Raw genomic sequence first — 25,206 nt, forward strand, 5'->3', positions numbered from 1 at the left:
GAATTGGGCTCCTACAGGTAACGATTAATCAATGATTGACCTGCTGGAAGGTTAAGGTACAAAGAAAAATTCGTTGGAAATCGTTATCTTAAGTCATAAGAAGCCATAAGAAGTCATAAGAAGAACTCACAATAATCTTAATGTCAGTAAGATTATTAACAATTATAAATAATAATAACAACACAGTTTTGAGGTTTCAAGGTTTCGCAGAGTTTGATGGTTTCAGGGACAGGCAGAGCTGCAGCACCGGAACCCCTGTGGAGCCTGTGGTTCTCGGCCAATGAGACCCAGTGATGACAAGTCACACTTAGGTGTGACTTAGCTTCTCCTGGAGCATGGTGTTATCTTGAACTCAAATCAGGCTTCTACAGGTAACGATTGCACAATGACTGACCTGCTGGAAGTATAATGGTAACAAATAAGAGGCCTGAAGTAATCAAAGATTCATCAAATGACTGAAGGTTAGGACCAAAAGATGAGTTTTAAATCTGGATTTTAAGGCCTCAACTGTTTGATGTGAGCAGGAAGGTCATTCCAGAGGAAGGGGCCGTTTTCAACCCTGTTAAAGAATGATTTCATTTTAAAGCTCTGTGTCACTTTATTCTGCACATTTTCTGATTTTCAATAAAGACAACTTTGCATGTGAAGTGTGTTTGCTTCAGACTCTCTAGAAACTTCACTTTGAGTGTTTATATGAGTTAACGCCCAACAACATTTGTTGGACTTAGATTATAGCATTTGTGTTGCATTTTATGGCCATTTAAAACATATGTATTACTCATGTCTCCCATTGTACAAGGGATGCTTGACTGGTTCACCTAAAAGACATGATTTAAAATATTAAGATATTTAGTTTTATACAGATTGTCCAGCTGCAACTTTTTATTGAGCTGGAAACGATTAAATAGAGACAAAACACACATGAGCCGTGGGACAAGGAAGCTTTTGTGCTTGTTTTGGCAGGAATTTAGAGGTTGAGTTTTAATCCAAGAGTATGAATCTCAAATGAACCTCAATCATCTTACTACTGTAATATTGGCGTATATATATACATATATATATATATATATATATATATATATATATATATATATATATATATATATATATATATATATATATATATATATATTGTTTAAAGTTCACTGAGAGACTCTCACAACAACACAACAAGATGGTTTCAGGTACAGGCTTGTCTTTGAGAATGGCCTCAAATAACTGATTGATGCCAAATCACCATCATTCAGTAATTATGATGAAAGTCGTTAAAAGTAGTCGACACAATCACAAGGCTTAGAAAACACAGATAGAGCCTGTGGGGAACAACATCAGTTAAAAACTGTATTTTGACTCTTTTTCTACCTGAATTTAGTTTCTTGGCAGAAACTTCCTCTCCTCTGAGATTTAAAGTAAGGCTTTTAAGCTGTTATCCACTTTTCTTAACAAAAGTATAAAAACAGTGGTGAGAGTATTTTCTTTTAAGTAACAGTAAAATAGATATCTTTATATTCCTGCCTTTGAGCAGTGGTGACCTAAAGTATAGAAGTGGGCTTTGATTGTCTTCAATACCCGAACCAGCCTTCTCTTTATGCATCCATGGTACCAGCAGGATGAATGCCCTGCCCCTCCCTCATTACCACCACTGAGAGGCCCTTGAGCAAGGCCTGTAATGCATTAGAGATCAGATCTCACTGTGGTTGATGGGTGACTTTCAGGTGAATTTGTTTTTTAACCTCTCGAAGTTCAAAGTTTTTTTTTCCCTTAAATGTGTCATTAAAGTCACCTTTAGGTTTTAAAAGTAATTTAATGTCACACTGTGATTTTCAGTCAGGTTTTCCAGAATAAAACAGGAGGATCATCAGCTAAAAGTGGACATTAACTTGGATTCATTGGTTGTTGATTTTACAGAGTAATTATGAAGGACACAATCCGCGAGCACAAATGAGATCAACGCGCGGGTGTAGAGGTCTCGCGCGTGCAACTCAAACAGCCACGTCACTCCGCACAGAATACCTCTGCTCGCACCAGCAAAATTGAAGCCCGCGAGGACAAAACCATGCTTTGAGGAGAGAGGAGCGTCCCCTGGTGCGCGACTTCTATCACTGCTCTTCTGATCACAAAGCTGTTTGTTCTTTTTGACACTAAGTGGGCGGACCAAGTCACCATCGTATCATTGGTTACAATCCTCGTCATTGGATTGATCAGATATTAATCCCGAGGTAAATATTGTACTTTTATTCTATACACCTCAGAGGTAAATAATGTACTTTATACTACACTATGTCTCAGAGAAAAATAATGTACTTTATACTACACTATCTCAGAGGTAAATAATGTACTTTATACTACACTATCTCAGAGGTAAATATGTACTTTTTACTACACTATCTCAGAGGTAAATATGTACTTTATACTACACTATCTCAGAGGTAAATAATGTACTTTATACTACACTATCTCAGAGGTAAATATGTACTTTTTACCACACCTTAGAGGTAAACAATGTACTTTAAACGTTAATAACGTTTGGAAATACAAACATTAAATTGTGTTTCTTTTGTAAATAAACTAGAGTCAAGTTGCAGATTGATTTCAATTATTTTCATCATTCTTTTCCATACAATGTGTGTTTGATAGTGAAACCTTTTGTGATCTGAATTGATTCAAACATGATATGATCATATTTAATCATACTCTTGTGTTTACAGAAGTTAACAGATAAAATGTAGCTGTATTTACTGTGAGCAAGAATTTTGAATGAAATATGCTGTCAAGTTTCTATGTGGGAAATGTTTGACCCATAGTAGACTAGAAGTCTGAATATTTTGGCTTCTGCTGCTTTTATTTGGATCATTCTTTTCACCCCTTTTTATATATAAAAAATACTGAATCGCTGTACTTTAACTGGTGTTTACTGTCCTGCCATGAATTTGACATGATATCAGATTCAACTGGATGTCACAAATTATGTTAAATCAACCTGTATATCATACAAACACACATCTGAGGCTTTCATTTTTAGTTTTCAACATCACAATATTATTTACCTTGATGATTAAGTTTTCTCCTCCTCTCACAGACTGATTCCTGTATTTAACTGCTTTGAAATCCACATAGTTCGCCCCTGTCATCGTCTCCACTTGAGGTTTCTCCTGTGTATGAATGAATTAAAATGTGATGTAAATCCAGACTGAAATATAAACCAGTGTTTAGAGACACTCAGAGAGTTGAATGTGGTTTGTGGTGAAGAATGAAGGTAGATTAAATCTCACCCGATCACAAATCGTCTGAATTTGCTGGTTGGCATCCATTGTGTCACTCCATCCTTCAGCTCCAGCCATTGTCACAAGGTCCGTTGAAGTTAACAGAGAAGTCAACTGTCTGCTTTTACGTGTCTCGTGTGTTCATTTCCAGCTGGTTATCAGATGTATTTATACTGTGTAACCACCCTGGATACAGACTGGAAGGTGGATCTGATGAAGTTCTGGGTGGAGCTACAGTGAAGCTGTGACCTCACATGATTGTGGTGAAGAAACACAGTGTATTGCTTGATCCATTTAAATAAGTATACTACATGTCGATTTTTTTAGGTGAAAATATCACCTTAAAATGTGACAAAGAATCTTCATCAATCATAGAGTACTTGACTTAATTCCTGTTCACATGCAGTTAAAATAGCCTCTTTATTGTGTAACAACTCTGAGATGAAGGAGCAGAGTATTCATATGAGACTGCAGATATATAACCAATAGAACCTGTTAATGTTAAATATGGAAACATGACTTCTGTCAGTGCATTTCTACATTTGGTTTAGATTTTCTACGCTCACTGCTCCTTTTTATATTCTCACAAGAATGTCTGAATTATTAGTTTTCTCCTCCAGGACACCTGTCAAGTGACTGAGACTAAGAAAGTGTTTCCTGATCTGTGTAATCAGAACTCACAATATGAGCATGTTTCTTTTATTATTTGATCAGAGTGAAGTCAAACATATAAAGTCTGTGTTGAGGTTTGTTTAAACTAAAGAGATATATTTACTTTATTGTAGAAAGTGAGATTGTCTTGTCTTTTTTATTATAAAGCAGGTCTAGGTGCTAAATTGATACCTTGAAAGTATCAAAAAACTCAACCATTGAGAAATTCACACACAGCCTGATTCAGAAACTGGGCCTTTAAAAGAGCCGTCAGGACCGCCAGAGATACTTTATGACAAGGAAGAAGCATTTCTAGTTCAGTGTGGCTCTGGCACAACAAGGCTGCTGGACAGCCGATTGCACAATGACTGACCTGCTGAAAGGTTCGTGGCAACAGGTACAAAGAAACGTTCTTTGGATTTCCCAGACAGGGAATGATTGCATTACTGGCAACAGGTACGAGGCCTGAAGTAATCAAATAAAAAGCAAATAACTGAAGGTTAGGACCAAAAGATGAGTTTTAAATCTGGATTTAAAGGCCTCAACTGTTTGATGTGAGCAGGAAGGTCATTCCAGAGGAAGGGGCCGTTTTCAACCCTGTTAAAGAATGATTTCATTTTAAAGCTCTGTGTCACTTTATTCTGCACATTTTCTGCTTTACAATAAAGACAACTTTGCATGTGAAGTGTGTTTGCTTCAGATTCTCTAGAAACTTCACTTTGAGTGTTTATGTGAGTTAACGCCCAACAACATTTGTTGGACTTAAATATATAGATAAATAGATATCTTTATATTCCTGCCTTTGAGCAGTGGTGACCTAAAGTATAGAAGTGGGCTTTGATTGTCTTCAATACCCGAACCAGCCTTCTCTTTATGCATCCATGGTACCAGCAGGATGAATGCCCTGCCCCTCCCTCATTACCACCACTGAGAGGCCCTTGAGCAAGGCCTGTAATGCATTAGGGATCAGATCTCACTGTGGTGGATGGGTGACTTTCAGGTGAATTAGTTTTTTTATCTCTCAAAGTTCAAAGTTTTTTTTTCTTGAATGTCTCATTAAAGTCACCTTTATATTGTAAAAGTATTTAATAGCACACTGTATGACCAACACACACATAGTATATTGTGGGTGTTTAAGTGAAATATTCAATTCTGAGTCTTTATGGCTGTTACTAAGAGCAATATTTTTTTTTCTTTTTTCCATAATTCAATTTTACTCTGTGTTTACTGATATAAAACTCTCACCACTGATTTAGTATCATGCGATGCATCTACTGTTTCCCCGTATCTCTCTTTATTTCTACCAGGGACGTGCGGTGAGGGGAGGCAGGTGAGGCTCATCATGAAAAGTAAAAAACAAATAATGATAAAATACAAATTAATATTTCTCTACTGATCTGTGCTATAAATGTAATTTATATATGATTCCAATCATTTCAAGCATTTTTATAATCAAAATCGCTGACTTTGCGCATGTCTTGTTTTTGTTAAATATGGAAACATGACTTCAGTCAGTGTATTTCTACATTTGGTTAGATTTTATACCCTCACTACTCCTTTCAGAAGAATGTATGAAATATTTGTTTCTCCTCCAGGACACCTGTCAAGTAACTGAGACTACGAAAGTGTTTCCTGGTCTGTGTAATCAGAACTCACAATATGAGCATGTTTCTTTTATTATTTGATCAGAGTGAAGTCAAAAATATAAAGTCTGTGTTGAGGTTTGTGTAAACTAAAGAGATATATTTACATTTTTAAATTATTTTACTATTTCTTCAAGGTTTTGTTGGATCTTTGATATCAGACTTCATAAAAGAAAAGTAAACGTTGCACATGAGAGCCACAATAAATACATAGAGATATATAGAAGGTTGTGCATTCAACTTGCTGCTTCCCAACACCAAATACCTTTATTTCTACATGTTGATACATTCAAAATCATGTCAAATCCTTTCAGGAAGAAAAAGCAGAGCGTTGTAATATGAGTTTGCTTCCTGTAAGTATTTATCTTTTGAAAATGGTTGTTTGATCACTTTGATCAGTCACCATTTCTTCCAGCTAAGAAAACATGTATTTTAGATGTCAGACAAATGCTGCATATAAGAACCACAAGAAATATATAGAGATTTTATTTGACTGATTGCTTTATTATTTCAATAGAAGGTTGTGCATTCAACTTGCTGCTTCCCAACACCAAATATTTTCATTGTGTCAATAAATTCAAACTCAATGTCAAATCATTTCAGGATAAAGAAGCAGAGCACTTTAACATGAGAATGCAGCCTATTGTTAACTGTTGAAACAGGTTGTTTGATCAGATGGGAAAAGGCGTGAGTTCGTCTTCTTTGGTTCTCTTCTGCTCCACACCACGAATCTGAACCTTTCCATCAAATGGTTCGTAGAGACTCAGATGAATGTAGTTCACTTCTCCGAGATGAACCTGTAGGTAAAAAGAGAGGAACATTGGACATCTGAAAGAACATATTTGATCTTGTGCTGCTGAACTCTGAGGAACTTCTACCATCAGAGGTGTGTTTATGGTTTAACTGGTGTTTACTGTCCTGCCATGAATTTGACATGATATCAGATTCAACTGGATGTCACAAATTGTGTTAAATCAACCTGTATATCATACAAACACACATCTGAGGCTTTCATTTTTAGTTTTCAACATCACAATATTATTTACCTTGATGATTAAGTTTTGTCCTCCTCTCACAGACTGATTCCTGTATTTAACTGCTTTGAAATCCACATAGTTCGCCCCTGTCATCGTCTCCACTTGAGGTTTCTCCTGTGTATGAATGAATTAAAATGTGATGTAAATCCAGACTGAAATATAAACCAGTGTTTAGAGACACTCAGAGAGTTGAATGTGGTTTGTGGTGAAGAATGAAGGTAGATTAAATCTCACCCGATCACAAATCGTCTGAATTTCTTGGTTGGCATCCATTGTGTTACTCCATCCTTCAGCTCCAGCCATTGTCACAAGGTCCGTTGAAGTTAACAGAGAAGTCAACTGTCTGCTTTTACGTGTCTCGTGTGTTCATTTCCAGCTGGTTATCAGATGTATTTATACTGTGTAACCACCCTGGATACAGACTGGAAGGTGGCTCTGATGAAGTTCTGGGTGGAGCTACAGTGAAGCTGTGACCTCACATGATTGTGGTGAAGAAACACAGTGTATTGCTTGATCCATTTAAATAAGTATACTACATGTCGATTTTTTTAATTGAAAATATCACCTTAAAATGTGACAAAGAATCTTCATCAATCATAGAGTAGTTGACTTAATTCCTGTTCACATGCAGTCAAAATAGCCTCTTTATTGTGTAACAACTCTGAGATGAAGGAGCAGAGTATTCATATGAGACTGCAGATATATAACTAATAGAACCTGTTAATGTTAAATATGGAAACATGACTTCTGTCAGTGCATTTCTACATTTGATTTAGATGTTCTACGCTCACTGCTCCTTTTTATATTCTCACAAGAATGTCTGAAATATTAGTTTTCTCCTCCAGGACACCTGTCAAGTGACTGAGACTAAGAAAGTGTTTCCTGATCTGTGTAATCAGAACTCACAATATGAGCATGTTTCTTTTATTATTTGATCAGAGTGAAGTCAAACATATAAAGTCTGTGTTGAGGTTTGTGTAAACTAAAGAGATATATTTACTTTATTGTAGAAAGTGAGATTGTCTTGTCTTTTTTATCATAAAGCAGGTCTAGGTGCTAATTTGATACCTTGAAAGTATCAAAAAACTCAACCATTGAGAAACTCAAACACAGCCTGATTCAGAAACTGGGCTTTTAAAAGAGCCGTCAGGACCGCCAGAGATACTTTATGACAAGGAAGAAGCATTTCTAGTTCAGTGTGGCTCTGGCACAACAAGGCTGCTGGACAGCCGATTGCACAATGACTGACCTGCTGAAAGGTTAAAAGGGCAACAGATACAAAGAAACGTTCTTTGGATTTCCCAGACAGGGAATGATTGCATTACTGTCAACAGGTACGAGGCCTAAAGTAATCAAATAAAAAGCAAATAACTGAAGGTTAGGACCAAAAGATGAGTTTTAAATCTGGATTTAAAGGCCTCAACTGTTTGATGTGAGCAGGAAGGTCATTCCAGAGGAAGGGGCCGTTTTCAACCCTGTTAAAGAATGATTTCATTTTAAAGCTCTGTGTCACTTTATTCTGCACATTTTCTGATTTTCAATAAAGACAACTTTGCATGTGAAGTGTGTTTGCTTCAGATTCTCTAGAAACTTCACTTTGAGTGTTTATGTGAGTTAACGCCCAACAACATTTGTTGGACTTAAATATATAGATAAATAGATATCTTTATATTCCTGCCTTTGAGCAGTGGTGACCTAAAGTATAGAAGTGGGCTTTGATTGTCTTCAATACCCGAACCAGCCTTCTCTTTATGCATCCATGGTACCAGCAGGATGAATGCCCTGCCCCTCCCTCAATACCACCACTGAGAGGCCCTTGAGCAAGGCCTGTAATGCATTAGGGATCAGATCTCACTGTGGTGGATGGGTGACTTTCAGGTGAATTAGTTTTTTTATCTCTCGAAGTTCAAAGTTTTTTTTTCTTGAATGTCTCATTAAAGTCACCTTTATATTGTAAAAGTATTTAATAGCACACTGTATGACCAACACACACATAGTATATTGTGGGTGTTTAAGTGAAATATTCAATTCTGAGTCTTTATGGCTGTTACTAAGAGCAATATTTTTTTTTCTTTTTTCCATAATTCAATTTTACTCTGTGTTTACTGATATAAAACTCTCACCACTGATTTAGTATCATGCGATGCATCTACTGTTTCCCCGTATCTCTCTTTATTTCTACCAGGGACGTGCGGTGAGGGGAGGCAGGTGAGGCTCATCATGAAAAGTAAAAAACAAATAATGATAAAATACAAATTAATATTTCTCTACTGATCTGTGCTATAAATGTAATTTATATATGATTCCAATCATTTCAAGCATTTTTATAATCAAAATCGCTGACTTTGCGCATGTCTTGTTTTTGTTAAATATGGAAACATGACTTCAGTCAGTGTATTTCTACATTTGGTTAGATTTTATACCCTCACTACTCCTTTCAGAAGAATGTATGAAATATTTGTTTCTCCTCCAGGACACCTGTCAAGTAACTGAGACTACGAAAGTGTTTCCTGGTCTGTGTAATCAGAACTCACAATATGAGCATGTTTCTTTTATTATTTGATCAGAGTGAAGTCAAAAATATAAAGTCTGTGTTGAGGTTTGTGTAAACTAAAGAGATATATTTACATTTTTAAATTATTTTACTATTTCTTCAAGGTTTTGTTGGATCTTTGATATCAGACTTCATAAAAGAAAAGTAAACGTTGCACATGAGAGCCACAATAAATACATAGAGATATATAGAAGGTTGTGCATTCAACTTGCTGCTTCCCAACACCAAATACCTTTATTTCTACATGTTGATACATTCAAAATCATGTCAAATCCTTTCAGGAAGAAAAAGCAGAGCGTTGTAATATGAGTTTGCTTCCTGTAAGTATTTATCTTTTGAAAATGGTTGTTTGATCACTTTGATCAGTCACCATTTCTTCCAGCTAAGAAAACATGTATTTTAGATGTCAGACAAATGCTGCATATAAGAACCACAAGAAATATATAGAGATTTTATTTGACTGATTGCTTTATTATTTCAAGAGAAGGTTGTGCATTCAACTTGCTGCTTCCCAACACCAAATATTTTCATTGTGTCAATAAATTCAAACTCAATGTCAAATCATTTCAGGATAAAGAAGCAGAGCACTTTAACATGAGAATGCAGCCTATTGTTAACTGTTGAAACAGGTTGTTTGATCAGATGGGAAAAGGCGTGAGTTCGTCTTCTTTGGTTCTCTTCTGCTCCACACCACGAATCTGAACCTTTCCATCAAATGGTTTGTAGAGACTCAGATGAATGTAGTTCACTTCTCCGAGATGAACCTGTAGGTAAAAAGAGAGGAACATTGGACATCTGAAAGAACATATTTGATCTTGTGCTGCTGAACTCTGAGGACCTTCTACCATCAGAGGTGTGTTTATGGTTTAACTGGTGTTTACTGTCCTGCCATGAATTTGACATGATATCAGATTCAACTGGATGTCACAAATTGTGTTAAATCAACCTGTATATCATACAAACACACATCTGAGGCTTTCATTTTTAGTTTTCAACATCACAATATTATTTACCTTGATGATTAAGTTTTCTCCTCCTCTCACAGACTGATTCCTGTATTTAACTGCTTTGAAATCCACATAGTTCGCCCCTGTCATCGTCTCCACTTGAGGTTTCTCCTGTGTATGAATGAATTAAAATGTGATGTAAATCCAGACTGAAATATAAACCAGTGTTTAGAGACACTCAGAGAGTTGAATGTGGTTTGTGGTGAAGAATGAAGGTAGATTAAATCTCACCCGATCACAAATCGTCTGAATTTCTTGGTTGGCATCCGTTGTGTTACTCCATCCTTCAGCTCCAGCCATTGTCACAAGGTCCGTTGAAGTTAACAGAGAAGTCAACTGTCTGCTTTTACGTGTCTCGTGTGTTCATTTCCAGCTGGTTATCAGATGTATTTATACTGTGTAACCACCCTGGATACAGACTGGAAGGTGGCTCTGATGAAGTTCTGGGTGGAGCTACAGTGAAGCTGTGACCTCACATGATTGTGGTGAAGAAACACAGTGTATTGCTTGATCCATTTAAATAAGTATACTACATGTCGATTTTTTTAATTGAAAATATCACCTTAAAATGTGACAAAGAATCTTCATCAATCATAGAGTAGTTGACTTAATTCCTGTTCACATGCAGTCAAAATAGCCTCTTTATTGTGTAACAACTCTGAGATGAAGGAGCAGAGTATTCATATGAGACTGCAGATATATAACTAATAGAACCTGTTAATGTTAAATATGGAAACATGACTTCTGTCAGTGCATTTCTACATTTGATTTAGATGTTCTACGCTCACTGCTCCTTTTTATATTCTCACAAGAATGTCTGAAATATTAGTTTTCTCCTCCAGGACACCTGTCAAGTGACTGAGACTAAGAAAGTGTTTCCTGATCTGTGTAATCAGAACTCACAATATGAGCATGTTTCTTTTATTATTTGATCAGAGTGAAGTCAAACATATAAAGTCTGTGTTGAGGTTTGTGTAAACTAAAGAGATATATTTACTTTATTGTAGAAAGTGAGATTGTCTTGTCTTTTTTATCATAAAGCAGGTCTAGGTGCTAATTTGATACCTTGAAAGTATCAAAAAACTCAACCATTGAGAAACTCAAACACAGCCTGATTCAGAAACTGGGCCTTTAAAAGAGCCGTCAGGACCGCCAGAGATACTTTATGACAAGGAAGAAGCATTTCTAGTTCAGTGTGGCTCTGGCACAACAAGGCTGCTGGACAGCCGATTGCACAATGACTGACCTGCTGAAAGGTTAAAAGGGCAACAGATACAAAGAAACGTTCTTTGGATTTCCCAGACAGGGAATGATTGCATTACTGTCAACAGGTACGAGGCCTAAAGTAATCAAATAAAAAGCAAATAACTGAAGGTTAGGACCAAAAGATGAGTTTTAAATCTGGATTTAAAGGCCTCAACTGTTTGATGTGAGCAGGAAGGTCATTCCAGAGGAAGGGGCCGTTTTCAACCCTGTTAAAGAATGATTTCATTTTAAAGCTCTGTGTCACTTTATTCTGCACATTTTCTGATTTTCAATAAAGACAACTTTGCATGTGAAGTGTGTTTGCTTCAGATTCTCTAGAAACTTCACTTTGAGTGTTTATGTGAGTTAACGCCCAACAACATTTGTTGGACTTAAATATATAGATAAATAGATATCTTTATATTCCTGCCTTTGAGCAGTGGTGACCTAAAGTATAGAAGTGGGCTTTGATTGTCTTCAATACCCGAACCAGCCTTCTCTTTATGCATCCATGGTACCAGCAGGATGAATGCCCTGCCCCTCCCTCAATACCACCACTGAGAGGCCCTTGAGCAAGGCCTGTAATGCATTAGGGATCAGATCTCACTGTGGTGGATGGGTGACTTTCAGGTGAATTAGTTTTTTTATCTCTCGAAGTTCAAAGTTTTTTTTTCTTGAATGTCTCATTAAAGTCACCTTTATATTGTAAAAGTATTTAATAGCACACTGTATGACCAACACACACATAGTATATTGTGGGTGTTTAAGTGAAATATTCAATTCTGAGTCTTTATGGCTGTTACTAAGAGCAATATTTTTTTTTCTTTTTTCCATAATTCAATTTTACTCTGTGTTTACTGATATAAAACTCTCACCACTGATTTAGTATCATGCGATGCATCTACTGTTTCCCCGTATCTCTCTTTATTTCTACCAGGGACGTGCGGTGAGGGGAGGCAGGTGAGGCTCATCATGAAAAGTAAAAAACAAATAATGATAAAATACAAATTAATATTTCTCTACTGATCTGTGCTATAAATGTAATTTATATATGATTCCAATCATTTCAAGCATTTTTATAATCAAAATCGCTGACTTTGCGCATGTCTTGTTTTTGTTAAATATGGAAACATGACTTCAGTCAGTGTATTTCTACATTTGGTTAGATTTTATACCCTCACTACTCCTTTCAGAAGAATGTATGAAATATTTGTTTCTCCTCCAGGACACCTGTCAAGTAACTGAGACTACGAAAGTGTTTCCTGGTCTGTGTAATCAGAACTCACAATATGAGCATGTTTCTTTTATTATTTGATCAGAGTGAAGTCAAAAATATAAAGTCTGTGTTGAGGTTTGTGTAAACTAAAGAGATATATTTACATTTTTAAATTATTTTACTATTTCTTCAAGGTTTTGTTGGATCTTTGATATCAGACTTCATAAAAGAAAAGTAAACGTTGCACATGAGAGCCACAATAAATACATAGAGATATATAGAAGGTTGTGCATTCAACTTGCTGCTTCCCAACACCAAATACCTTTATTTCTACATGTTGATACATTCAAAATCATGTCAAATCCTTTCAGGAAGAAAAAGCAGAGCGTTGTAATATGAGTTTGCTTCCTGTAAGTATTTATCTTTTGAAAATGGTTGTTTGATCACTTTGATCAGTCACCATTTCTTCCAGCTAAGAAAACATGTATTTTAGATGTCAGACAAATGCTGCATATAAGAACCACAAGAAATATATAGAGATTTTATTTGACTGATTGCTTTATTATTTCAATAAAAGGTTGTGCATTCAACTTGCTGCTTCCCAACACCAAATATTTTCATTGTGTCAATAAATTCAAACTCAATGTCAAATCATTTCAGGATAAAGAAGCAGAGCACTTTAACATGAGAATGCAGCCTATTGTTAACTGTTGAAACAGGTTGTTTGATCAGATGGGAAAAGGCGTGAGTTCGTCTTCTTTGGTTCTCTTCTGCTCCACACCACGAATCTGAACCTTTCCATCAAATGGTTCGTAGAGACTCAGATGAATGTAGTTCACTTCTCCGAGATGAACCTGTAGGTAAAAAGAGAGGAACATTGGACATCTGAAAGAACATATTTGATCTTGTGCTGCTGAACTCTGAGGACCTTCTACCATCAGAGGTGTGTTTATGGTTTAACTGGTGTTTACTGTCCTGCCATGAATTTGACATGATATCAGATTCAACTGGATGTCACAAATTGTGTTAAATCAACCTGTATATCATACAAACACACATCTGAGGCTTTCATTTTTAGTTTTCAACATCACAATATTATTTACCTTGATGATTAAGTTTTCTCCTCCTCTCACAGACTGATTCCTGTATTTAACTGCTTTGAAATCCACATAGTTCGCCCCTGTCATCGTCTCCACTTGAGGTTTCTCCTGTGTATGAATGAATTAAAATGTGATGTAAATCCAGACTGAAATATAAACCAGTGTTTAGAGACACTCAGAGAGTTGAATGTGGTTTGTGGTGAAGAATGAAGGTAGATTAAATCTCACCCGATCACAAATCGTCTGAATTTGCTGGTTGGCATCCATTGTGTCACTCCATCCTTCAGCTCCAGCCATTGTCACAAGGTCCGTTGAAGTTAACAGAGAAGTCAACTGTCTGCTTTTACGTGTCTCGTGTGTTCATTTCCAGCTGGTTATCAGATGTATTTATACTGTGTAACCACCCTGGATACAGACTGGAAGGTGGCTCTGATGAAGTTCTGGGTGGAGCTACAGTGAAGCTGTGACCTCACATGATTGTGGTGAAGAAACACAGTGTATTGCTTGATCCATTTAAATAAGTATACTACATGTAGATTTTTTTTAGGTGAAAATATCACCTTAAAATGTGACAAAGAATCTTCATCAATCATAGAGTACTTGACTTAATTCCTGTTCACATGCAGTCAAAATAGCCTCTTTATTGTGTAACAACTCTGAGATGAAGGAGCAGAGTATTCATATGAGACTGCAGATATATAACTAATAGAACCTGTTAATGTTAAATATGGAAACATGACTTCTGTCAGTGCATTTCTACATTTGATTTAGATGTTCTACGCTCACTGCTCCTTTTTATATTCTCACAAGAATGTCTGAAATATTAGTTTTCTCTTCCAGGACACCTGTCAAGTGACTGAGACTAAGAAAGTGTTTCCTGATCTGTGTAATCAGAACTCACAATATGAGCATGTTTCTTTTATTATTTGATCAGAGTGAAGTCAAACATATAAAGTCTGTGTTGAGGTTTGTGTAAACTAAAGAGATATATTTACTTTATTGTAGAAAGTGAGATTGTCTTGTCTTTTTTATCATAAAGCAGGTCTAGGTGCTAAATTGATACCTTGAAAGTATCAAAAAACTCAACCATTGAGAAATTCACACACAGCCTGATTCAGAAACTGGGCCTTTAAAAGAGCCGTCAGGACCGCCAGAGATACTTTATGACAAGGAAGAAGCATTTCTAGTTCAGTGTGGCTCTGGCACAACAAGGCTGCTGGACAGCCGATTGCACAATGACTGACCTGCTGAAAGGTTAAAAGGGCAACAGGTACAAAGAAACGTTCTTTGGATTTCCCAGACAGGGAATGATTGCATTACTGTCAACAGGTACGAGGCCTAAAGTAATCAAATAAAAAGCAAATAACTGAAGGTTAGGACCAAAAGATGAGTTTTAAATCTGGATTTAAGAGAACTCAGAAGGTCTTTCAAGCCTCATGTTTAAACAAACTGTCACTAGCCGTGATGATTAAAACGTTAGCTGAATGCAAAAAACACAAATACAGCTGATTCTGACCCAACAAGGAAACAGTTGTTAACTTTCTCAAAGCAGGTGTGACTTACACAGAAGAAGCCCATCATTCACACAGATAGGAGGAAGGAAACGAACACAAGGAGTGAGATCCAAACGTCACTGGTCCTGGACCAAGATACTGTAGCTTGAAGTCTTGTTGTGGCACAAATTCAGAGTCTGAGTGTGAGAACGAAATTAAAGGGAACCAAGGTGTTTCATTTTAAAGCTCTGTGTCACTTTATTCTGCACATTTTCTGATTTTCAATAAAGACAACTTTGCATGTGAAGTGTGTTTGCTTCAGACTCTCTAGAAACTTCACTTTGAGTGTTTATATGAGTTAACGCCCAACAACATTTGTTGGACTTAGATTATAGCATTTGTGTTGCATTTTATGGCCATTTAAAACATATGTATTACTCATGTCTCCCATTGTACAAGGGATGCTTGACTGGTTCACCTAAAAGACATGATTTAAAATATTAAGATATTTAGTTTTATACAGATTGTCCAGCTGCAACTTTTTATTGAGTTGGAAACGATTAAATAGAGACAAAAAACACACATGAGCCGTGGGACAAGGAAGCTTTTGTGCTTGTTTTGGCAGGAATTTAGAGGTTGAGTTTTAATCCAAGAGTATGAATCTCAAATGAACCTCAATCATCTTACTACTGTAATATTGGCGTATATATATATATATATATATATATATATATGTATTAAATATACATATATATTATGTATTAAATATACATATATTATGTATTAAATATATATTAAATATGTATTAAGTATATTATGTATTAAATATACATAATATACATATATATATGTATTATTTACTCTGAAAGTTCCTCAAAGTTCACTGAGAGACTCTCACAACAACACAACAAGATGGTTTCAGGTACAGGCTTGTCTTTGAGATTGGCCTCAAATAACTGATTGATGCCAAATCACCGTCATTCAGTAATTATGATGAAAGTCGTTAGAAGTAGTCGACACAATCACAAGGCTTAGAAAACACAGATAGAGCCTGTGGGGAACAACATCAGTTAAAAACTGTATTTTGACTCTTTTTCTACCTAAATTTAGTTTCTTAGCAGAAACTTCCTCTCCTCTGAGATTTAAAGTAAGGCTTTTAAGCTGTTATCCACTTTTCTTAACAAAAGTAAAAAAACAGTGGTGAGAGTATTTTCTTTTAAGTAACAGTAAAATAGATATCTTTATATTCCTGCCTTTGAGCAGTGGTGACCTAAAGTATAGAAGTGGGCTTTGATTGTCTTCAATACCCGAACCAGCCTTCTCTTTATGCATCCATGGTACCAGCAGGATGAATGCCCTGCCCCTCCCTCATTACCACCACTGAGAGGCCCTTGAGCAAGGCCTGTAATGCATTAGAGATCACATCTCACTGTGGTTGATGGGTGACTTTCAGGTGAATTTGTTTTTAACCTCTCGAAGTTCAAAGTTTTTTTTCCCTTAAATGTGTCATTAAAGTCACCTTTAGGTTTTAAAAGTAATTTAATGTCACACTGTGATTTTCAGTCAGGTTTTCCAGAATAAAACAAGAGGATCATCAGCTAAAAGTGGACATTAACTTGGATTCATTGGTTGTTGATTTTACAGAGTAATTATGAAGGACAAAATCCGCGAGCACAAATGAGATCCACGCGCGGGTGTAGAGGTCTCGCGCGTGCAACTCAAACAGCCACGTCACTCCGCACAGAATACCTCTGCTCGCACCAGCAAAATTGAAGCCCGCGAGGACAAAACCATGCTTTGAGGAGAGAGGAGCGTCCCCTGGTGCGCGACTTCTATCACTGCTCTTCTGATCACAAAGCTGTTTGTTCTTTTTGACACTAAGTGGGCGGACCAAGTCACCATCGTATCATTGGTTACAATCCTCGTCATTGGATTGATCAGATATTAATCCCGAGGTAAATATTGTACTTTTATTCTATACACCTCAGAGGTAAATAATGTACTTTATACTACACTAAGTCTCAGAGAAAAATAATGTACTTTATACTACACTATCTCAGAGGTAAATAATGTACTTTATACTACACTATCTCAGAGGTAAATATGTACTTTATACTACACTATCTCAGAGGTAAATATGTACTTTTTACCACACCTTAGAGGTAAACAATGTACTTTAAACGTTAATAACGTTTGGAAATACAAACATTAAATTGTGTTTCTTTTGTAAATAAACTAGAGTCAAGTTGCAGATTGATTTCAATTATTTTCATCATTCTTTTCCATACAATGTGTGTTTGATAGTGAAACCTCTTGTAATCTGAATTGATTCAAACATGAAGTGATCATATTTAATCATACTCTTGTGTTTACAGAAGTTAACAGATAAAATGTAGCTGTATTTACTGTGAGCAAGAATTTTGAATGAAATATGAAATATGCAAGTTTCTATGTGGGAAATGTTTGACCCATAGTAGACTAGAAGTCTGAATATTTTGGCTTCTGCTGCTTTTATTTGGATCATTCTTTTCACCCCTTTTTATATATAAAAAATACTGAATCGCTGTACTTTAGTCATTTTTCCATACAGTGAGCACCACAAGAAAGGAAATTCTCCTCCATTGTGCTGGTGTGGCGACAGAAATCTCAGACATTTCAAAACTATGACGAATAATCTGTCCTGCTGTCTCTCTATACAACTATCTTCATGGCCAAATAGTTGTCAATGAGAGAATATGTTTTTCTTTTTCCAGTTTAGGTGAACTGACCCTTTAAGTAGCGTTATATTAACAATCTTTCACAAACTATCATAAATGTTTGAAAATTTGTATTAAGTAACGCATTTTTCCTTCGTTGTTTCCAGTTAAAGCTTATGCAGTCAGAGCTGAATGTTGAAGAAGTTGTCAATGATAGAAGTCTGAAGGTATGCTCACTATTAATAGTAATGTCCTATAATCACACCTAAATGCTCTGTCACTATTTTATAAGTTACTTATCCCTGATTTTCCGTGTTTAGGTTTTCAGTGAAAGGTGCAGAATCCACTACACGCCTCCGAAGGTGAAGTGAAGCTCCGTCTGATGAGAGGAGCTGCTTCACTCGAGGTTCGAATCCCGACCGGACTTGAAACTACGACAAGCTGCTGAGTCCTGACTGCAGGCTGCAGACCATCCAGACCGCCCTGACCTCTTCTCCAACACACTTGTATTCCATTGTGTCTGTTGCATTGCATTACCACAGCTGTACAGCAGTCATTAGTGTCATTCTTTAATGAGAAACATTGTACAAAAAGAGTGTTTTTAAAAAAAAAAAGACAATAAAATGTTTTAAAGCAATGTGTTGTTTGTGAGGTTCTGGGTGGAGCTACAGTGAAGCTGTGACCTCACATGATTGTGGTGAAGAAACCCAAGATACTGCTTTAACCATTTACTACTTGTAGATTTCATTAAGGTGAAAATATCACGACGCTTCATAATGTTGGTCTTCTTTGTTTTTGCTTTATTGGGGAAAGACAGACAGGACTTATTGTCAGTATATTTTTTTCATTTGGTTAGTTTCTCTATGCACCTTTTTATAATTTCAGAAGAATGTATGAAGTATTGTTGTCCTCCTCCAGGACACCTGTCAAGTAACGAAGAAAGTTTGTCCTGGTTTGTGTAATCAGAACTCACAACATGAGAAAATTAAAAATCTTTTTCCGTGTTAAGGTCTGGGGGGGGATTTATTTACTTTTTTGAAATCTATTTGTCACCATTTCTTCCAGCCAAGAAAACATGTATTTTCGATATCAGACTAATGCTGCATATAAGAACCACAAGAAATACATAAAGCTTTTTTTATGCTTTTTTTATTATTTCAATAGAAGGTTGTGCATTCTACTTGCTGCTTCCCAACACCAAATATTTGTATTGTGTTAATAAATTCAAAACCAATGTCAAATCATTTCAGGATAAAGAAGCAGAGCACTTTAACATGAGAATGCAGCCTATTGTTAACTGTTGAAACAGGTTGTTTGATCAGATGGGAAAAGGCGTGAGTTCGTCTTCTTTGGTTCTCTTCTGCTCCACACCACGAATCTGAACCTTTCCATCAAATGGTTTGTAGAGACTCAGATGAATGTAGTTCACTTCTCCGAGATGAACCTGTAGGAAAAAAGAGAGGAACATTGGACATCTGAAAGAACATATTTGATCTTGTGTTGCTGAACGCTGAGGACCTTCTACCATCAGAGGTGTGTTTATGGTTTAACTGGTGTTTACTGTCCAGCCATGAATTTGACATGATATCAGATTCAACTGGATGTCACAAATTATGTTAAATCAACCTGTATATTATACAAACACACATCTGAGGCTTTCATTTTTAGTTTTCAACATCACAATATTATTTACCTTGATGATTAAGTTTTCTCCTCCTCTCACAGACTGATTCCTGTATTTAACTGCTTTGAAATCCACATAGTTCGCCCCTGTCATCGTCTCCACTTGAGGTTTCTCCTGTGTATGAATGAATTAAAATGTGATGTAAATCCAGACTGAAATATAAACCAGTGTTTAGAGACACTCAGAGAGTTGAATGTGGTTTGTGGTGAAGAATGAAGGTAGATTAAATCTCACCCGATCACAAATCGTCTGAATTTCTTGGTTGGCATCCATTGTGTTACTCCATCCTTCAGCTCCAGCCATTGTCACAAGGTCCGTTGAAATTAACAGAGAAGTCAACTGTCTGCTTTTACGTGTCTCGTGTGTTCATTTCCAGCTGGTTATCAGATGTATTTATACTGTGTAACCACCCTGGATACAGACTGGAAGGTGGCTCTGATGAAGTTCTGGGTGGAGCTACAGTGAAGCTGTGACCTCACATGATTGTGGTGAAGAAACACAGTGTATTGCTTGATCCATTTAAATAAGTATACTGCATGTCGATTTTTTTAGGTGAAAATATCACCTTAAAATGTGACAAAGAATCTTCATCAATCATAGAGTACTTGACTTAATTCCTGTTCACATGCAGTTAAAATAGCCTCTTTATTGTGTAACAACTCTGAGATGAAGGAGCAGAGTATTCATATGAGACTGCAGATATATAACTAATAGAACCTGTTTATGTTAAATATGGAAACATGACTTCAGTCAGTGTATTTCCCTGTTTGGTTAGATTTTCTACGCTCACTACTCCTTTTTATATTCTCACAAGAATGTCTGAAATATTAGTTTTCTCCTCCAGGACACCTGTCAAGTGACTGAGACTAAGAAAGTGTTTCCTGATCTGTGTAATCAGAACTCACAATATGAGCATGTTTCTTTTATTATTTGATCAGAGTGAAGTCAAACATATAAAGTCTGTGTTGAGGTTTGTGTAAACTAAAGAGATATATTTATATTTTTAAATTAATTTGTTAACATTTCTTCAAGATTTTGTCGGATCTTTGATATCAGACTTCATAAATGGTTTTAATAGTCAACAGCTGCAATATTTGAAAATTTTTGACTTGTAGGAATTTATTTGTGACATTGAAAGTTTTCTTAAGTTGGTCCCATATTGCAGAAAGTGACATTTCCATGTTTCCATTTTTCTTTATTATAAAAAAGGTGCTAAATTGATACCTTGAAAGTATCAAAAAACTCAACCATTGAGAAATTCACACACAGCCTGATTCAGAAACTGGGCCTTTAAAAGAGCCGTCAGCACCGCCAGAGATACTCTGTCACAAAGATGAAGCATTTCTAGTTCAGTGTGGCTGTAAAGCCTTGTGCACAGCCACAATGACTATAATCCTGCAGGCTTAATAATTATCATAACTAGAGAATTTGGCTGTGTGGCTGCTACTGCCCGAAGACGTTGCAATATATAAATATATATACGCCAATATTACCAGCAGCAAGATGTATCATTGGGGCTCATTTGAGATATTGCTTCTCTCATTTCTGCATTTGAGATTCATTCTCTTGGATTGAATCTTGTATTTGTGATGGACAGTTGAGACAGTAGAGACTTGAGAGCAGCTATTGCTTCACAGAAACACATGCGTGTGTGTCACTAATTATTCATGGTGATTTGGGCAAATACTAACCTTTGGAAATGACGGGAGCTATTGTTAAGTCTTGTTGTGGCACAAAGTCAGAGGTTGAGTGTGAGAATGAAATTACAGGTACCCAAGGTGTGTTTTATGTGTTTTGACACAGTAAGTAAAAAAGACAAATTCTTTGGAATTGGGCTCCTACAGGTAACGATTAATCAATGACTGATAGATAGATAGATAGAAACTTTATTGATCCCACGAGGGTAATTATTTAGTTGCAAGCAGCAATAGGATACAGGCAAGCAGCAATAGGATACAGGCTGTTGAAAGGTTAATGGCAACAGGTGTTGGGAACAAAAAGGAGCGTGTTTTTTTATCAGCAAATGTGAAAAACTAATTTATTGACATCAATATAATTATTAATGTCAGTAAGATTATTAACAATTGTTAATAATAATAACAACACAGTTTTGAGGTTTCAAGGTTTCGCAGAGTTTGATGGTTTCAGGGACAGGCAGAGCTGCAGCACCGGAACCCCTGTGGAGCCTGTGGTTCTCGGCCAATGAGACCCAGTGATGACAAGTCACACTGAGGTGTGACTTAGCTTCTCCTGGAGCATGGTGTTATCTTGAACTCAAATCAGGCTTTTTGCTGAACAAGCAGGCCCCAGGTCTTTTCCTTTCTGCAAAGCACATGGTGACCACAAGCACATAGTCAGACCCCAACACAGGTACAAAGAAACATTCTTTGGAATTCCCAGACAGGGAATGATTGCATTACTGGCAACAGGTACGAGGCCTGAAGTGATCTTTAAGAGAACTCAGGAGGTCTTTCAAGCCTCATGTTTAAACAAACTGTCACTAGCCGTGATGATTAAAACGTTAGCTGAATGCAAAAAACACAAATACAGCTGATTCTGACCCAACAAGGAAACAGTTGTTAACTTTCTCAAAGCAGGTGTGACTTACACAGAAGAAGCCCATCATTCACACAGATAGGAGGAAGGAAACGAACACAAGGAGTGAGATCCAAACGTCACTGGTCCTGGACCAAGATACTGTAGCTTGAAGTCTTGTTGTGGCACAAATTCAGAGGTTGAGTGTGAGAACGAAATTAAAGAGAACCAAGGTGTGTTTTATCTGTTTTGACACAGTATTTAGAAACAAAAAATTCTTTGGAATTTGGCTCTTACAGGTACCGATTGCGCAATGACTGACCTGCTGGAAGGTTAAGGGCAACAGGTACAAAGAAAATTCTGTGGAATTCTCAGACAGGGAATGATTGCATTACTGGCAACACGTATACGAGGCCTGAAGTAATCAAAGAAAAAGTAAATAACTGAAGGTTAAGACAAAAAAAAAGAGTTTTGAGTCTGGATTTAAAAGCCTCAACTGTTTGATATCTTAAAAACTGTGTCAAAGAATCTGAACTGATTTTATAGTACTTGTCACTATTTCTTTTTCACATTCAGTCAAAACAAGCCCACAATATAAGAAATGCAAGTACAAAAGGACAAACTTTAAGAGCAACTGATGATTTGAGTAGTTTTTTGACTTGCAAGAATTGACTAGTGACATTGGAGGTTTCCTTAAGTTACATCCAGCAGCAATCATATATCTTTTGATCCTACATACAGATAAGGGTGTGTTGCATCACATTTGAATGAATCTATTGTTTTCTGTCAGACAAACCAACATGTTGAACAAAGAGTTAATTCAGAGACAACTGACCCACTCTGTAATGTGTCACCTGGTAATAGGTTTAAGTCCAGATGCTCTAGATTTCTAGTTTAGACTTTAGAGGCTGTTGACGCTTCATAATGTTGCTCTTCTTTGTTTTTGAATTTTGGAGGAAAGACAGACAGGACTTATTGTCAGTATATTTTTTTCATTTGGTTAGTTTCTCTGTGCTCCCTTTTTATGATTTCAGAAGAATGTATGAAATATTGTTGTCCTCCTCCAGGACACCTGTCAAGAAACTAACGAAGAAAGTTTGTCCTGGTTTGTGTAATCAGAACTCATAACATGCAAAAATTAAAGATCTTTTTCCGTGTTAAGGTCTGGGTGGAGATTTATTTACCTTTTTAAATCTATTTGTCACCATTTGTTCCAGCCAAGAAAACTTACATGTTAGATATCAGACAAATGCTGCATATAAGAACCACAAGAAATATATAGAGATTGTATTATTTTATTTTATCTTTATTATTTCAATAGAAGGTTGTGTTAGTAAATTCTAAATCAATGTCAAATCATTTCAGGATAAAGAAGCAGAGCACTTTAATATCAGACTGCAGCCTATTTTTAGTGTAAAGGTGTGAGGGGCTCACCTTTGGTTTTTTTCAGCTGCACAACATTAAGCACAACCTTTCCTCCATGACATGGAAGTTCTTGGAAGAGACTCAGATGAATGTAGTCATCTCCTCCAACATGAACCTGTAGGTAAAAAGAGAGGAACATTGGACATCTGAAAGAACATATTTGATCTTGTGTTGCTGAACTCTGAGGACCTTCTACCATCAGAGGTGTGTTTATGGTTTAACTGGTGTTTACTGTCCTGCCATGAATTTGACATGATATCAGATTCAACTGGATGTCACAAATATTGTTAATTCAACTTGTATATCACACAAAGACACATCTGAGGCTTTCATTTTTTTTTTAAATATCACAATATTATTTACCTTGATGAGGAAGTTTGTTCCTGCCACAATCTGATTCCTGTATTTAACTGCGTTGAATTCACGAAAGTTGAATCCAGACAATTTAGGTTTCACCTGTGTATGAATGAATTAAAATGTGATGTAAATCCAGACTGAAATATAAACCAGGGTTGAGAGACACTCAGAGAGTTAAATGTGGTTTGTGGTGAAGAATGAAGGTAGATTGAATCTCACCTGATCACAAATCTTCTGAATGTCCTCATTGGCATTCGTTGTGTTACTCCATCCTCCAACTACAGCCATTGTCACAAGGTCCGTTGAAGTTAACAGAGAAGTCAACTGTCTGCTTTTACGTGTCTCGTGTGTTCATTTCCAGCTGGTTATCAGATGTATTTATACTGTGTAACCACCCTGGATACAGACTGGAAGGTGGCTCTGATGAAGTTCTGGGTGGAGCTACAGTGAAGCTGTGACCTCACATGATTGTGGTGAAGAAACACAGTGTATTGCTTGATCCATTTAAATAAGTATACTACATGTAGATTTTTTTAATTGAAAATATCACTTTAAAATGTGACAAAGAATCTTCATCAATCATAGAGTACTTGACTTAATTCCTGTTCACATGCAGTTAAAATAGCCTCTTTATTGTGTAACAACTCTGAGATGAAGGAGCAGAGTATTCATATGAGACTGCAGATATATAACTAATAGAACCTGTTTATGTTAAATATGGAAACATGACTTCAGTCAGTGTATTTCCCTGTTTGGTTAGATTTTCTACGCTCACTACTCCTTTTTATATTCTCACAAGAATGTCTGAAATATTAGTTTTCTCCTGCAGGACACCTGTCAAGTGACTGAGACTAAGAAAGTGTTTCCTGGTCTGTGTAATCAGAACTCACAATATGAGCATGTTTCTTTTATTATTTGATCAGAGTGAAATCAAAAATATAAAGTCTGTGTTGAGGTTTGTGTAAACTAAAGAGATATATTTACATTTTTTCATTAATTTACTATTTCCTCAAGATTTTGTTGGATCTTTGATATCAGACTTCATAAAAGACAAGCAAACGTTGCACATGAGAGCCACAATAAATACATAGAGATATATAGAAGGTTGTGCATTCAACTTGCTGCTTCCCAACACCAAATACCTTTATTTCTACATGTTGATACATTCAAAATCATGTCAAATCCTGTCAGGATGACGAAGCAGAGCGTTGTAATATGAGTTTGCTTCTTGTAAGTATTTATCTTTTGAAAAATATTGTTTGATCACTTTGATCAGTCAATGATAAGAGAGAGAACTCAC

At 36.4% G+C, this 25,206-nt stretch overlaps 5 protein-coding genes and 1 long non-coding RNA gene across 6 annotated transcripts; 1 reads left to right on the top strand and 5 right to left on the bottom strand.

Annotated features, from left to right (window-relative positions):
- Positions 1-6,040: 6,040 nt before the first annotated feature.
- LOC137888825 (leukocyte cysteine proteinase inhibitor 1-like) lies at positions 6,041-6,979 on the bottom strand. Its single transcript, XM_068732328.1, has 3 exons — positions 6,829-6,979; positions 6,604-6,708; positions 6,041-6,354 (listed from the first exon to the last, which is right to left on the bottom strand). The coding sequence occupies exons 1-3, from the start codon at positions 6,895-6,897 to the stop codon at positions 6,229-6,231; spliced, it is 300 nt and encodes a 99-aa protein (XP_068588429.1). The 5' UTR covers positions 6,898-6,979; the 3' UTR covers positions 6,041-6,228.
- A 2,619-nt stretch (positions 6,980-9,598) lies between these two features.
- On the bottom strand, positions 9,599-10,530 carry LOC137888824 (leukocyte cysteine proteinase inhibitor 1-like). The gene is made up of 3 exons (XM_068732327.1): positions 10,387-10,530; positions 10,162-10,266; positions 9,599-9,912 (listed from the first exon to the last, which is right to left on the bottom strand). The coding sequence occupies exons 1-3, from the start codon at positions 10,453-10,455 to the stop codon at positions 9,787-9,789; spliced, it is 300 nt and encodes a 99-aa protein (XP_068588428.1). The 5' UTR covers positions 10,456-10,530; the 3' UTR covers positions 9,599-9,786.
- A 2,626-nt stretch (positions 10,531-13,156) lies between these two features.
- Positions 13,157-14,086, bottom strand: LOC137888812 (leukocyte cysteine proteinase inhibitor 1-like). Its single transcript, XM_068732306.1, has 3 exons — positions 13,945-14,086; positions 13,720-13,824; positions 13,157-13,470 (listed from the first exon to the last, which is right to left on the bottom strand). Exons 1-3 carry the CDS (start codon positions 14,011-14,013, stop codon positions 13,345-13,347), a joined length of 300 nt encoding a protein of 99 aa, XP_068588407.1. The 5' UTR covers positions 14,014-14,086; the 3' UTR covers positions 13,157-13,344.
- A 3,984-nt stretch (positions 14,087-18,070) lies between these two features.
- LOC137888859 (uncharacterized) lies at positions 18,071-18,542 on the top strand. Its single transcript, XR_011105192.1, has 2 exons — positions 18,071-18,132; positions 18,226-18,542. It is a non-coding gene; the product is annotated as an uncharacterized lncRNA (long non-coding RNA).
- Positions 18,543-19,037: 495 nt separating this feature from the next.
- Positions 19,038-19,948, bottom strand: LOC137888775 (leukocyte cysteine proteinase inhibitor 1-like). The gene is made up of 3 exons (XM_068732260.1): positions 19,824-19,948; positions 19,599-19,703; positions 19,038-19,349 (listed from the first exon to the last, which is right to left on the bottom strand). The coding sequence occupies exons 1-3, from the start codon at positions 19,890-19,892 to the stop codon at positions 19,224-19,226; spliced, it is 300 nt and encodes a 99-aa protein (XP_068588361.1). The 5' UTR covers positions 19,893-19,948; the 3' UTR covers positions 19,038-19,223.
- A 3,457-nt stretch (positions 19,949-23,405) lies between these two features.
- LOC137888777 (cystatin-B-like) lies at positions 23,406-24,270 on the bottom strand. Its single transcript, XM_068732263.1, has 3 exons — positions 24,126-24,270; positions 23,913-24,005; positions 23,406-23,664 (listed from the first exon to the last, which is right to left on the bottom strand). The coding sequence occupies exons 1-3, from the start codon at positions 24,192-24,194 to the stop codon at positions 23,533-23,535; spliced, it is 294 nt and encodes a 97-aa protein (XP_068588364.1). The 5' UTR covers positions 24,195-24,270; the 3' UTR covers positions 23,406-23,532.
- Between the last annotated feature and the right edge of the window lie 936 nt (positions 24,271-25,206).

Source organism: Cebidichthys violaceus, unplaced genomic scaffold, assembly GCF_023349555.1.
Source record: "Cebidichthys violaceus isolate CVI_PGR_0920_01 unplaced genomic scaffold, fCebVio1.0.p SCAF_58, whole genome shotgun sequence".
Lineage (NCBI taxonomy): Eukaryota > Metazoa > Chordata > Actinopteri > Perciformes > Stichaeidae > Cebidichthys > Cebidichthys violaceus.